The 15,561-nt window shown below is 42.7% G+C and overlaps 1 protein-coding gene across 1 annotated transcript in view; it reads left to right on the plus strand.

Annotated features, from left to right (window-relative positions):
• Positions 1 to 15,561, plus strand: part of CCZ1 (CCZ1 homolog, vacuolar protein trafficking and biogenesis associated) — a 40,304-nt gene that overhangs the window by 24,051 nt on the left and 692 nt on the right. The window contains exons 11-14 of the mRNA XM_036897032.2: positions 7,623 to 7,656; positions 8,302 to 8,419; positions 14,191 to 14,349; positions 14,653 to 14,780. Of these exons, the coding sequence (XP_036752927.1) occupies positions 7,623 to 7,656; positions 8,302 to 8,419; positions 14,191 to 14,349; positions 14,653 to 14,780 (439 nt within the window). The remainder of the gene's footprint in view (positions 1 to 7,622; positions 7,657 to 8,301; positions 8,420 to 14,190; positions 14,350 to 14,652; positions 14,781 to 15,561) is intronic.

A 15,561-nucleotide genomic window follows, 5' to 3' on the forward strand; every position in this document is an offset into this window, starting at 1 on the left:
ATTGATTATTTCTTTGACATATCTTCTTGTAGAGTAACTTCAGCATGGATAGGTTTTAAACGACTAATTAAATTGTGCACACACATTAACATAATAGGAATATAGTTACCTAACCAAAGCATACCTGTAATTACCAGCCATCTCCAGTGAAACCAAGAAAACCAGTTAGGCACCTTAGGCATTTGTGAAAACTTATCTATGATATGGTGGATATTGTCCGACTGAACTTAAACAGTCTGAGAGAATTCAGATAAACTAGAACACCCCATTCCTGGGGACTGTTCATATCCCATATGTTCTTTTAACGATAAATAGTCTGTGGTTGTAAGATTTTGGAGTGCTAAAATTTGCACTTCTCCTAATTCTTGGTTGAGTTCCAACAGTATAGATCCAGTCCAATTTTTGTTTTACTGTATGCACAGGCCAGCTTAGATATCTCCTTCATCTTTCCCATGGCAAGTCCAGGAACTGGTGGGATGAGTGCATCTACACCTGTGACAGTGTGTGGATCTTTGTTGAAGTTTTTTTTTTGTTTTGTTTTGTTTTTTTTTTTCTGATCATCTTCTGTCATGAGTCTTCCCGAGAGTGCTGATGTTGGAAGTTCTTTTTCATATCGTATCTTAGTTCATTTTCGGGGTAGCCCAATTAGGCTTTGATCCTCTGTATAAACACAAACAGACCCTTTGCCTACACTTTTATATGTCCTTTATATCATTGTGTAGAACTCATTAGAGGTCACCACATAGGAACTGCATTTTTTTTTTTAATCATTAATCTACACTTACATGATGAATACTTTGTTTACTAGGCTCTCCCCTATACCAGGTCCCCCCTATATACTCCTTTACAGTCACTGTCCATCAGCGTAGCAACCTGTTGTAGAATCACTACTTGTCTTCTCTGTGTTGTACAGCCCTCCCCTTTCTCCCACCCCGCTATGGATGCTAATCTTAATACCCCCCTACTTCTCCCCCCCTTATCCCTCCCTACCCACCCATCCTCCCCAGTCCCTTTCCCTTTGGTACCTGTTAGTCCATTCTTGAGTTCTGTGATTCTGCTGCTGTTTTGTTCCTTCAGTTTTTCCTTTGTTCTTATATTCCACAGATGAGTGAAATCATTTGGTATTTCTCTTTCTCTGCTTGGCTTGTTTCACTGAGCAAAATACCCTCCAGCTCCATCCATGTTGCTGCAAATGGTTGGATTTGCCCTTTTCTTATGGCTGAGTAGTATTCCATTGTGTATATGTACCACATCTTCTTTATCCATTCATCTATCGATGGACATTTAGGTTGCTTCCAATTCTTGGCTATTGTAAATAGTGCTGCGATAAACATAGGGGTGCACTGATCTTTCTCATACTTGATTGCTGCATTCTTAGGGTAAATTCCTAGGAGTGCAATTCCTGGGTCAAATGGTAAGTCTGTTTTGAGCATTTTGATGTACCTCCATACTGCTTTCCACAATGGTTGAACTAACTTACATTCCCACCAGCAGTGTAGGAGGGTTCCCCTTTCTCCACACCCTCGCCAACATTTGCTGTTGTTTGTCTTTTGGATGGCAGCCATCCTTACTGGTGTGAGGTGATACCTCATTGTAGTTTTAATTTGCATTTCTCTGATAATTAGCGATGTGGAGCATCTTTTCATGTGTCTGTTGGCCATCTGTATTTCTTTTTTGGAGAACTGTCTGTTCAGTTCCTCTGCCCATTTTTTAATTGGGTTATTTGTTTTTTGTTTGTTGAGGCGTATGAGCTCTTTATATATTCTGGACGTCAAGCCTTTATCGGATGTGTCATTTTCAAATATATTCTCCCATACTGTAGGGTTCCTTTTTGTTCTGTTGATGGTGTCTTTTGCTGTACAGAAGCTTTTCAGCTTAATATAGTCCCACTTGTTCATTTTTGCTGTTGTTTTCCTTGCCCGGGGAGGTATGTTCAAGAAGAGGTCACTCATGTTTATGTCTAAGAGGTTTTTGCCTATGTTTTCTTCCACGAGTTTAATGGTTTCATGACTTACATTCAGGTCTTTGATCCATTTTGAGTTTACTTTTGTATATGGGGTTAGACAATGGTCCAGGTTCATTCTCCTACATGTAGCTGTCCAGTTTTGCCAGCACCATCTGTTGAAGAGACTGTCATTTCGCCATTGTATGTCCATGGCTCCTTTATCAAATATTAATTGACCAAATATGTCTGGGTTAATGTCTGTATTCTCTAGTCTGTTCCATTGGTCTGTGGCTCTGCTCTTGTGCCAGTACCATATTGTCTTGATTACTATGGCTTTATAGTAGAGCTTGAAGTTGGGGAGTGAGATGCCCCCTACTTTATTCTTCTTTCTCAGGATTGCTTTGGCTATTCGGGGTCTTTGGTGTTTCCATATGAATTTTTGAATTATTTGTTCCAGTTCATTGAAGAATGTTGCTGGTAGTTTCATAGGGATTGCATCAAATCTGTATATTGCTTTGGGCAGGATGGCCATTTTGACGATATTAATTCTTCCTAGCCATGAGCATGGGATGAGTTTCCATCTGTTAGTGTCCCCTTTAATTTCTCTTAAGAGTGACTTGTAGTTTTCAGAGTATAAGTCTTTCACTTCCTTGGTTAGGTTTATTCCTAGGTTTGTTTTTTTTTTAATGCAATTGTGAATGGAGTTGTTTTCCTGATTTCTCTTTCTGTTGGTTCATTGTTAGTGTATAGGAAAGTCACAGATTTCTGTGTGTTGATTTTGTATCCTGCAACTTTGCTGTATTCCGATATCAGTTCTAGTAGTTTTGGGGTGGAGTCTTTATGGTTTTTTATGTACAGTATCATGTCATCTGCAAATAGTGATAGTTTAACTTCTTCTTTACCAATCTGGATTCCTTGTATTTCTTTGTTTTGTCTGATTGCCGTGGCTAGGACCTCCAGTACTATGTTAAATAACAGTGGAGAGAGTGGGCATCCCTGTCTAGTTCCCGATCTCAGAGGAAATGCTTTCAGCTTCTCGCTGTTCAGTATAATGTTGGCTGTGGGTTTATCATAGATGGCCTTTATTATGTTGAGGTACTTGCCCTCTATTCCCATTTTGCTGAGAGTTTTTATCATGAATGGATGTTGAACTTTGTCAAATGCTTTTTCAGCATCTATGGAGATGATCATGTGGTTTTTGTCTTTCTTTTTGTTGATGTGGTGGATGATGTTGATGGACTTTCGAATGTTGTACCATCCTTGCATCCCTGGGATGAATCCCACTTGGTCATGGTGTATGATCCTTTTGATGTATTTTTGAATTTGGTTTGCTAATATTTTGTTGAGTATTTTTGCATCTACGTTCATCGGGGATATTGGTCTGTAGTTTTCTTTTTTGGTGGGGTCTTTGCCTGGTTTTGGTATTAGGGTGATGTTAGCTTCATAGAATGAGTTTGGGAGTATCCCCTCCTCCTCCATTTTTTGGAAAACTTTAAGGAGAATGGGTATTATGTCTTCCCTGTATGTCTGATAAAATTCCGAGGTAAATCCATCTGGCCCGGGGGTTTTGTTCTTTGGTAGTTTTTTGATTACCGCTTCAATTTCGTTGCTGGTAATTGGTCTGTTTAGATTTTCTGTTTATTTCTGGGTCAGTCTTGGAAGGTTGTATTTTTCTAGGAAGTTGTCCATTTCTCCTAGGTTTCCCAGCTTGTTAGCATATAGGTTTTCATAGTACTCTCTAATAATTCTTTGTATTTCTGTGGGGTCTGTCGTGATTTTTCCTTTCTCGTTTCTGATACTGTTGATTTGTGTTGACTCTCTTTTCCTCTTAATAAGTCTGGCTAGAGGTTTATCTATTTTGTTTATTTTCTCGAAGAACCAGCTCTTGGTTTCCTTGATTTTTGCTATTGTTTTATTCTTCTCAATTTTATTTATTTCTTCTCTGATCTTTATTATGTCCCTCCTTCTGCTGACCTTAGGCCTCATATATATTTAGAATGGTTATATCCTCTTGTTGGACTGAGCCCTTTATCATTATGTAGTGTCCTTCTTTATCTCTTGTTACTTTCTTTGTTTTGAAGTCTATTTTGTCTGATATTAGTACTGCAACCCCTGCTTTCTTCTCACTGTTGTTTGCTTGAAATATGTTTTTCCATCCCTTGACTTTTAGTCTGTACATGTCTTTGGGTTTGAGGTGAGTTTCTTGTAAGCAGCATATAGATGGGTCTTGCTTTTTTATCCATTCTATTACTCTGTGTCTTTTGATTGGTGCATTCAGCCCATTAACATTTAGGGTGACTATTGAAAGATACGTGCTTATTGCCATTGCAGGCTTTAAATTCGTGGTTACCAAAGGTTCAAGGTTAGCCTCTTTAGTATCTTACTGCCTAACTTAGCTCGCTTATTGAGCTGTTATATACACTGTCTGGAGATTCTTTTCTTCTCTCCCTTCTTGTTCCTCCTCCTCGATTCTTCATATGTTGGGTGTTTTGTGCTGTGCTCTTTATAGGAGTGCTCCCATCTAGAGCAGTCCCTGTAAGATGTCCTGTAGAGGTGGTTTGTGGGAAGCAAATTCCCTCAGCTTTTGTTTGTCTGGGAATTGTTTAATCCCACCATCATATTTGAATGATAATCGTGCTGGATACAGTATCCTTGGTTCAAGGCCCTTCTGTTTCATTGTATTAAATATATCATGCCATTCTCTTCTGGCCTGTAGGTTTTCTGTCGAGAAGTCTGATGTTAACCTGATGGGTTTTCCTTTATACGTGACCTTTTTCTCTCTAGCTGCCTTTAAAACTCTTTCCTTGTCCTTGATCTTTGCCATTTTAAATATTATGTGTCTTGGTGTTGTCCTCCTTGGATCCTTTCTGTTGGGGGTTCTGTGTATTTCCGTGGTCTGTTCGATTATCTCCTCCCCCAGTTTGGGGAAGTTTTCAGCAATTATTTCTTCCAAGATACTTTCCATCCCTTTTCCTCTCTCTTCTTCTTCTGGGACCCCTATAATACAGATACTGTTCCTTTTGGATTGGTCACACAGTTCTCTTAATATTGTTTCATTCCTGGAGATCCTTTTATCTCTCTCTATGTCAGCTTCTATGCGTTCCTGTTCTCTGGTTTCAATTCCATCAATGGCCTCTTGCATCCTATCCATTCTGCTTATAAACCCTTCCAGAGTTTGTTACATTTCTGCAATCTCCTTTCTGGCATCTGTGATCTCTCTCCGGACTTCATCCCATTTCTCTTGCGTATTTCTCTGCATCTCTGTCAGCATGTTTATGATTCTTATTTTGAATTCTTTTTCAGGAAGACTGATTAGGTCTGTCTCCTTCTCTGGTGTTGTCTCTGTGATCTTTGTCTGCCTGTATCTTTGCCTTTTCATGGTGATAGGAATAGTTTGCAGAGCTGGGACGAGTGATGGCTGGAAGAACTTCCCTTCTTGTTGGTTTGTGGCCCTCCTCTCTTGGGAGAACAGCGACCTCTAGTGGCTTGTGCTGCGCAGCTGCGCGCAGACAGGTTTTCTGCTTCCTGCCCGGCTGCTATGGAGTTAATCTCCGCTGTTGCTGTGGGCGTGGCCTGGTTCGGGCCTCTGCTGCAAAGTGGTGGAGTCGCGTTGGAGGGGGAGCGGCCTGGAGGCTATTTATCTCCTTAAGGGGCCTCCCTGCTCCCTGCAGCCCAGGGGTTAGGGTGCCCAGAGATCCCCGGATTCCCTACCTCTGGATTAAGTGACCCGCCCTGCCCCTTTAAGACTTCCAAAAAGCACCCGCTGAAACAAAACGACCACAAGAAGAAAAAAAAAATTTTTTTTAATTAGAAAAAAAAAAAAAAAAGGTGGCCACTCGTTTTTCTTTATTCTCCGGCTCCAGCCTCAAGCATCTTCTCACCAGTCTTGCTGCCGTGTTTCCCTAGTATTGGGGTCTCTATCCCTTTAAGACTTCCAAAAAGCGCTTGCCAAAACAAAATATCCAAAAAAAAAAAAATGGTCGCTGGCTTTTCTGGTGTCCTCTGGCGCCAGGCCACTGGAGCCCACTCCCTGTTCTTGCTGCCCTGTTTCCCTAGTCTTGGGCTCCCTATCCCTTTAAGACTTCCAAAAAGCGCTCGCCAAAACGAAACAGCAAAAAAGAAACAAAAACAAAAAAAAAATGGGTCGCTCGCTTTTCTCATGTCCTCCGGCGCCCAGCCTCCGGTGCCCGCTCACTGTTCTTGCTGCCCTGTTTTCCTAGTATCCAGGGCCCTGCACTCTGGCCCGGATGGCTGGGTCTGGGTGTTCGGCAGCCCTGGGCTCCGTCTCCCTCCCGCTCTGCCTGCTCTTCTCCCGCCGGGAGCTGGGGGGAGGGGCGCTCGGCTCCCGCCGGGCCGGGGCTTGTATCTTACCCCCTTCACGAGGCACTGGGTTCTCGCAGGTGCGGATGTGGTATGGATGTTGTCCTGTGTCTTCTGGTCTTTATTCTAGGAAGAGTTGTCTTTGTTATATTTTCATGGATATATGTGGTTTTGGGAGGAGATTTCCGCTGCTCTACTCACGCCGCCATCTTCTGCCGCTTCTCTGGAAATAGGAATTTTAGTAGGAAACTAGATGACATCCGAGTCAAAATTTCTTCCTACACAAAAACGAACACATGTATTAGTCCAAACTGGCCTGTAAGCCACCAATTTTGCAACCTTTTTACAGACAAATAATAATTAGGATTTAGTTACTAAATAGAGTGGATGTTATTAACTGTGACCATGTAAAAATAGTTACAGCTGACGGAGGTTGAGAGGTGGAGGTGGGGAGAGGTGATGGGACAGTTCGAAGGTAAATGTCCTCATGTAAAAAGGGGTAGCTTAGGAGCTCTTGCCTGTAACTGGTGGCCTGAGAAATGAGCCAAGTGGGGCTGTAAGGTGGCCTGTGGGGGAACTAGAGTGGCTCTGACCTACAGGGAGGAAGGCAAAGGAGGGATCGTGTCTGTCGTGATGTGAGCAGGAGGTTGGTACTGTCTGACGGTGGCAGGGGTATGACTATCTCAGTCTGTCAGAAGTGGTTGCTGTGGGAACAGTCCTCAGAGACGGAAGGCTGTTTTTTTTCATCATGAGGCTCAGTGTTCTGATAGCCTTTTTTTTAACACTATACATTGCTGTGATAACTTTAAGCGTTTCTGGTTATGTCATCTACAGTCTTGGGCACTGTAGCTTGCTGTCACTTAGTAATATTACACCTGCAAAATTTGCTATAATAAAAAGTGAGACAAGATGACATCAATTTGCTGAGTTTTTTAAAAACTGTGTTAATGGAAATTGTCAAGCATACACAAAAACAGAATAATGAATCCCCAGGCACCCATCACCCCACTTAATTAGTTAACAGTATGCTAATTTTTCATCTGTCTTCTCTCCAGGTTTTGTATGTTGCCAGAGCATTTTAAATCATCATGTCATTTCACTTATAAATGCTTTAGTTTGCATCTCTAACTAATAAGGACATGTTTTTAAAAATAACCACCGTGCCGTTATCACCCCTGGCAAAGCAAACAGTACTTCCTCAATACTGTCTAATACCCAGGCCATATCAGTATTCCTCCAGTTAAAAAATATCTTTATAAAGTTGACTTGTTCAAATCAAGATCAAGGTCACTGTGTTTGATTATTGGTTGTCTTGTTTGTACCATTCCATAACCTTTGGTTTGTTTTCTCTGCCCAGGCCATGAGCGCTGCTGTGTGTTTTATGATTGACGGTAGGTACACCTGTACCTGATTTCAGCCTGGAATAGATGAGCCTTATATCTTTACAGTTTGCTGTGTTCTGTTCCCAAATGATAAATACATCGTCATAAGCAACATAGAGCACTGTTCCCATCTGGGATGTCTGCCACCTTAACCAGCTTATTTTGAGTATTCTTAAAGCCCTCGCTTCCTGCTTGCCAGCAGCAGGCCCTGGGCACTTTTCTCTGCCCCCTGACTGTACCATGATAGCAGGAGGACCTGGCTCCCAGGGGCTTTGAGGATGAACTGAGGTAATGTTCATAAGGCACCAAACAGCACCTGGCCCATGAGTGCTGTATAGTGTTTGTTAACCGAATATTTGAGCTTCTTAGGTCTTCCTGGGGGAGGCAGCCAGTTTACCCATCCCCACAGGGTGTGCTTAAATCAGCAGTCACAGTGATATAGGTCTTTGACTCTTTCTCATCTGAAATGTAACTGATTTTGACTCGTGTTTCTCTTCTGTTTGGGAAGGGAGAGGTGGGGTCTGGTCATTTAATCATCTTATTTCCTGGATCAGTAAAGTTTTCATTGGAGTACTGTTAAGACAGTAAAATGTTAAGACCTTTTTCACACAAAGTATAATTACACTTACTGGTATTTTTTAAATTACTTGTTAGCCTCTGTACAGCCTACGTTGGATTTTTGCCGAAGACTGGACAGCATTGTCGGGCCCCAGCTCACAGTGCTGGCATCTGACATTTGTGAGCAATTTAACGTCAACAAAAGAATATCTGGGTTTGTACTTTGTGTTTACTTTCAAGCGGTTAACTGGTTTGGGAAGAATAAGAATAAGTTAATTCTTAACTTGAGAATATAGCTGGCATTCACATTTGTGTTTTGTCAGACTCCAGAGGACAAATGTATCGTTCAGTCCTGTCTGAAAAGCTTCCTGAGGAGCTGTCCAGGGTGTTCCGCCCTGTGCTGATGGTTGGGGCAGGACCTGCTGTTAATATTTCCCCTCAGCACTGCCCTGATCATGGCATGACTGTAGTATGGGGGAGGTGCACTGGGCGATGGTGGACTTTGCTTTGGGTACCACTGATGTCCCACCTGACTGGCCCAGATGGTGAAGTTCTCCCCAGTAGTGGTAGTCAGCATGGTTTTGCTCTGTGTAGACTGAAAGCATGCTTCCTCCTGCACAGTGGTGAGCAGGTGAAGGTGGCTGTGCCGTGAGGGCATTGGTGCTGCATCTGGTGCTGTGGGGGACTCTAGGCTGAGTGTCAGGGGCCCCAAGGTTAAACTCACCTTGGTTCCAAGAACACTGACAAGTCATTGAATCTCTTTCTACCCATTTCTCAGTGTAAAGTAGAATTACTGTAAAGATAAAGTGAGTAAATGGAAAGTAATTTGAGAAATAAAAGCCCTCTTTCTATGGACTTCCCGTATGTTTGAGAAGTTACTAAAATGCTGTGGGTTTATATATATAACCTTGTGTTTGTAGCATCACACAGTATCTGTATTTGGTGTTATGTAAGCTCCAGCCTATAGCAAGGTCACAAACAGCCTCCTAGTGCAAGTACATTTAGGTCTCAGATCTGTGCAGACTGTTGCTGCTGATAGATTCCTTAGTTTTAGGAAAGATAAGGCCAAGAAAGGAAAGTGCCTGACCAATTTACGTCTTGACTGTGCTGCTTAATTGTTTAATGTTTCCTCCATGAAACTGCCAGATTTTCTGTTTTGAAAGAGGCGTAAGTGAGTTAAGTCTGTTTTGGATCATGCAAGTTGGGAACCATTGAGGGGAGAGAGGCGGCGTGTAATTGCCTGCATTCCCAGCCTGGGGAAGTTCACCGGCAGTCTGTGCTTTCAGTAGACATACGGATTTCAGGTGACTGACTGACTGACAGATACCCAGAGGCCGACTTGCTGTCAAGCACCTTCTATAAAGTTGACTCTCCTTGGGATTACACAGACGAGGGAGAGGCCTTGGGTGTTAATTGCCCTTTCATCAGAAAACAGTTTTCTGTCCCATATTTTATTATGAAAGTGTTCAAACATAAGGTTGGAAAAACTTGAACAGTGAACACACACACACCTGCCATTCGGACTCTGTGGCTCACATTGTGCTGTGTATGTTTTGGCACACGTCTGTCTATCCTGGAGGACAGTTCCTGGACTGTTAAGAGAACTGTACAGTCTCACAACCCCCTGAAGGACAGAACACCTGGAGAACATGGTGGTGAAATTTGCACAGATTAGGGGCATGGCAAAGAACAGGAATTCCAGTGGTGTCAAGTATCTGAGATTTTAGATGTAAGGAGCTATTGCTTGCCAAGCCACACACACCAGACTGAAGGGAAAAGCTTTTGAGTACAAAAGGTAAGTACTTTTCTTGTGGAAACCCTCCTAACCCAGATCACACCATTTTACACACGAGTCCTGAGGCCTCCAAAACTCGTGCCCCAGAGACGGTAGGGACAGCCCCACAGGAGAATCCAGCAGCACCTTGGGGGCAGAGGGCCATTTGGTGCAGCTGTCCTCATCCCAGAGGCCAGTTCCTGCAGCTGCAGCCCCCACGAGAAAGCACCCAAGGGGCTGTGCCCAAGGCATGTTCAGTGTTGGGTCCATATTCATAACTGCGACTCTTTGAATGATCCCATGACACCGAGGCTGGCCTTTTAAAGAATGGTACGAAATAAGTCGGTTTGGTCTTTCATTTCTGCCAGTTTGTATGACACCTCAATTTTTTCTACTCAAGGGCTTAAAATTCAATTATCTTTAATTTTTCTTTCTTGAGAGTTATCTATGTCCTTAATTTTTAAAATCAGAAGCATAAATATTGGAAATCTTAACTTCATTTGGCTTCTGTCTTTCTAGAATTGTACACACATGTAAACTCGGTGACATGCACACACGGTGTTTTTTACTGATGGGCTCTGGAAACTAAATCATGCTGTTAGTCTGTAGCTTTAAAATAAAATACAGCATGAGTATCATTTTAAACCAGTAATTATCGGGCTGCCTTATTCTCTGTAACAGCTTCATGGTTTTCAGTTGGGTAGATGTGTTCTGTATGTTTGAGCCTCCTCCCCACTCCCACGTGATCGGCAGCCTGGGGGTGGCTATTAGCATTAAAACACTCTGGTACATACATTATCCCCTTAGGAGGAATCCCTGGATTACAGACCTACAGTGTGCGGGCAAAGGGAACACACTCACTCTTTCTAGTATTTTTAAAGCCCTAGCTTCCTGCTTGGCAGCCGCAGACCCCAAGCCCCTTTCTCTGCCCTCTGACTGTGCCCTGATAGCCAGAGGACCTGCCTCCAAGGGGCAGGGGGATCGCACATCTACAGCATGGCCCCCCCATCCACTGGTACCACCAGCACTGGCTTCCGCGCTCCCCGTGTCCCACGGCCTGGCCCGTGTCCCTGGGGTTGGGTTAGGCTTCTCTTTACTGTTAGCTGGTCTCTCTTTTCCCAGTCCCTTTCCATGCCAGTCGAGGTGCTAGATTCTCTTTCTTTGATGGCAGTGCTCTTAAAGTGACACCCTTTAGTTGTATCACACGTTCTTCCAGCTTTGATTTTACAATTGTCATAAGTTTGGGATTTATGTGTGGTTAGTTTTATTAATCTTTTCCTTTAGATTTCTATCCTTAGTGTCACACTTAGGGCTTTCATTATCCCATTTTTACCTCTGGTACTTTTATGGTTTAAATCTTTCATTCACCTTGAATTTCTAAGGGCTTGAGGAGAGGCTCTAACTTAAGATTTTTCCCCCAAGTTGATAGTTTTTTGGATCCTAGACTTTAGTTTCTGTTGCTTTCACATATCCCTTTCCACTAGCCAATTCTAATACTAAATTTACAAAGGTGTGAGGAAGACGAAGTAGGAAGTTATTAGAAAAGGAAACTGCTATGAGCAGTTTTTAAAATAATTCTTTGTTGACAGTGTTTCTGAATAAAAACAACCCAGTTGCATAGGAGGTTGGTCATGCTGGAATTTCTACAAGTGAGAAATGCCAACCACTAACACGAAGGGTGGACGATGATCAGACCCAGACTTGGAGCCTGGGCACCAGAGGAAAGTGAGAGGGCCTCCCAAGCCCTGGCTGGAGGCTGAGGTGGCGGAGCTGGTAGAGCAGGGCGGAGAAAGTCTGCCTTCCAGGGGGAGTTCAGGGGCACAGTCCATGGATTCTCAGCTGCCTCTCACTTCAGTTACTCTAGAGATGCAAAGGAGAAATAACTAACACATAACTCATAAATATCTAAATCGATCAGTTCAGAATCTTTTTACCTTTAGTTCAGTTGGTTAAGTGAGGAATAGCCGCACCCATGTAGAAACTGTATCTGGCGACCACAGCCGTTGGGAGCAGAGCCCAGAGCAAGTAAAAGCCCCCAGATGGTGTGTGCCCGCAACCTGCCGCTGAAGTCCACAGGTCGGATGGCACTCCCCCACATCCCCCCCACACCTCCGAGCTGTCAGGCCCTTGCTGGGCATCTGCCCTCCTCCATCTGTCCAAAGCACACAGTGACCTTTACTGGCTTCAGAAGGGTTTTCACATACCTGGTACTTAAACATTTAAGTCTCTGGCATCTCAGTAAAATTGATGCTGTTTTGCTCCTGGGAGAGCTCCTCGTGACCCCTCCACCATCCATAGCTACTTGACTTTTTGGCCCATAGTAGAAGAAATGGGCAAAGGGACGTGAAGAAAGGGCTGACAGAAAACAAATTCTTTTTAAAAAACCCAGTGGACACGCAAATTGAGAAAGCACAGACGAACCACCTAAGCCAGCCTCCACCCTTCCATCTTCTTTGAGGACACAGTTACTGTGCTGCGGTATTTTATGTATCAGACTTGAGAACACATGACCACAAAGAATTGTGTGTTGCTTCCCTGTGTGTAGTGTATTGGTGTTGATATATTAACTGTTCAGTGTGTTCTTTTTTAAGAAGGCAAGAAAAGTGTATGTGTTTGTGTTTTGAAAAAAAAAGGCTTTGGTATTGAAATGAAGTACGTTTTAGCTTTGGAAAAGGTACCAGGCAAACATGACAGCTGCTGACTCAAAACTACATTTAGGCATTTATGTTGATAAATAACAAGCTCGTAGGATGAAATGACCCTTGCTGTTTTTATTGTGAGCATCTGTCTTTAACAGTCCAAGTTAATAGTGAAATAGCAAGTAGCTACTTTTCTTCTTTTGTTTTTATATTATCCGTGGGGGCAGGTGGAGTGGAAAGAGCCCCCATCTGGAGGGGAAGAGGGAAGCCACAAAGGGTTTGGGGCGTTCAACAAAATAGCCAGAAATTTCAGCCAATCAAAGTTGTGTAGAAGTCTGTCTACCCAGGCAGCTAACTTGACAACTCTTTACAAGCATCTTTTAAACTTTTCATTCTTCCAAACAGTTTTTCTTGTAGTTATACTTGTTTTTCTTAGCTTTAGGGGCCTATTACAAACAAATTCTGGTTTTGTAAGAGTTCTTTTTTCCTTTTCCTGGAATCTAAACCACCCACATTCTTTCTTTGCCTAGATGTAAAGTATTACAGTAGTAACCCACTTGTCCGGAGGTCGGATTTCCGGCACCCTCAGCCCTCCAGAACATGGCTGCTAACCCTGACGTAAGCAGAGAAGGCTCCTGAGCCCCCAGTGGCAGGGTTGCTTGAGTGTGACTTAAGCGTGGGTGCAGTGGAGGTGAGGGAGGGGAGGCCCTGAGCTGCCGGGCCGGCGTTCTCAGTGCCGAGGAGGGCCGCAGACTCCAGCCTGCCAGGCAGCATGCTAGTAGCACTGCCCAGTCATTCACAGTAATAAACGATTTGTCCCAATTCAGGTGTCCATTATGCTTCAGCAGAAAAGGCTAATATGTTTTAGAATGATGTCCATTTAGGATGATGAAAAACTTGGTTACTCAGAGTGGTAAGCATCAGTTCCATAGCAGATTAAATACATGGAACATGTTTGTTCCCAGCTCTGTGGGATAAATGAGATGTTACTGTCCTAGAACCGGGGTTGGCAAACTTCTGCAAAGGGCCAAAAGATAAATACTTTAAATCTTATGGGCTGTATATGTTGCAGCCATTCAACTATTTAAGCATTGAAGTAGGCATAGATGATACATAAACATATGGATGTGGCAGTGTTCAAATAAAACTTTATTTAGAAAAATGGCTTGATTTGACCTCTGGGCCATAGTTTACTGACCTCTGCACTAGACAATAAATGGCCTATACTGGCTTAGTTTGCTTTTTTTCCTTAAGTCAGCAAATAATCAGGCATTTATAAGAAATTATACTTTTATTGAGAAAGTCATCACAAAATAAAAATAGTTCTGGTTTTTACCAAAATAAACTTCAGCTTTCTGGAAAATTCCATCATATTGAATACCTCACAGGTATCAGATAAGTTACTAATGAATGAGTAGCCTGTTGTTTCTTAACTGAGATCTTGACTTGAAGGCCTAACCACTGGAAATGTCATGCCTTAGCCACAGGAATTTGAAGTTGCAGCAATATACTTGTATAGTTTGGATAATTATTCTTTCAGAATGTTACCATTTTAATGCCATGTTTCCACAGATCTGAGAAGGAACCCCAGTTTAAGTTTATCTACTTCAACCATATGAACTTAGCAGAGAAAAGTACAATTCACATGAGGAAAACACCCAGTGTGTCACTTACATCTGTTCATCCAGATTTAATGAAGATTTTGGGTGACATCAACAGTGATTTTGCTAGGTAATTCTGACAACTTCTCAAATTGGATGTCCCCTGTCTAATAAGAGAAGAGACGTCAAAGGGATCATCTTTAAAACCAAGTGACCAGAGCCACTTCAGAGGGTCACCCTTGATGACCACCTTCCTAGTGCCATGTCCAAGCAGATCACTAAGCAAAGCCACTGGTGATGCTGGTGATGTGATGTGCATGTGATTCCCTGAACTTTTCAAACCAGTGGTTTCCTGTTTGTTTCAAATGTTTGTTTTTCACAGTGTAGCTCTCTATATAATAAACTGTTGCATCTTGAACCTCTTGTCTTACAGGGTAGATGAAGATGAAGAAATCATTGTGAAAGCAATGAGTGATTACTGGGTTGTCGGGAAAAAGTCTGACCAGCGGGAACTCTATGTTATTCTGAATCAAAAAAATGCAAACCTGATTGAAGTAAATGGTAAATAGGATTTGGTATTTGAGCAGACTTTTAATGCTACTGGTGTTTTAAAACTACCTTTTCAGTATTCTAAGAAACCTGCTAAGGAGAACAAATCATGACAGTTGGGCGGTTAAGCAGATGCCGCTGTGCTTAAAGGAAACCATCATTTGATCCATTCTGGTTTTCTTTATCAGTTCCTTGAAAAAGTATGTGGGAAACTTCATTGTATGATGGGAAACTTGACAAAAGAAAATTATTTGCTATAATGCTAAAAGACAAAAATCTCACGGCTTTATACACTGTGTATAACAAGATCCACTTTTCTTCTCTGTGGATCCCTGGATTTTGATGCAGAGCAGTCGGTTCATACAGCAGCTCACAGCTGTCTCTGTCCTCACATAAGCCGGACAATGATGCAGATGTGTTCTCCTGTCGTCCAGCCAGAGCAGCTGGTCTGGTCCCCAGCGGCATAGTCCGAACAGCTGCTCTGGCTGATGGGATGGCTCTGTTGCCCTGGAGAAAGGGGGGCAGGACTTTCACTGCATGGGGCTCCTTTGCTGCTCTGCATGGGACCTGGAGCAAGCAGTGGGATGGTGAGAGGAACGCACCCCAGGCGCTTTAGGAAAAGTCAGGTGTGAAGTTTCTTTTCTGCATATATCCTAGGGCATATTACATTTTTCTTTTATTAATACTTGTATGAATAGTCGTGTCTTAGAAACATTAGTAAATACCTCATGACAGTGGGAATTGAATAAAATCAAGACAGTGATGCCTCTGTGGAGTACTTGATTGACAATTC

The sequence above is a fragment of the Manis pentadactyla genome, chromosome 10, assembly GCF_030020395.1.
Source record: "Manis pentadactyla isolate mManPen7 chromosome 10, mManPen7.hap1, whole genome shotgun sequence".
Lineage (NCBI taxonomy): Eukaryota > Metazoa > Chordata > Mammalia > Pholidota > Manidae > Manis > Manis pentadactyla.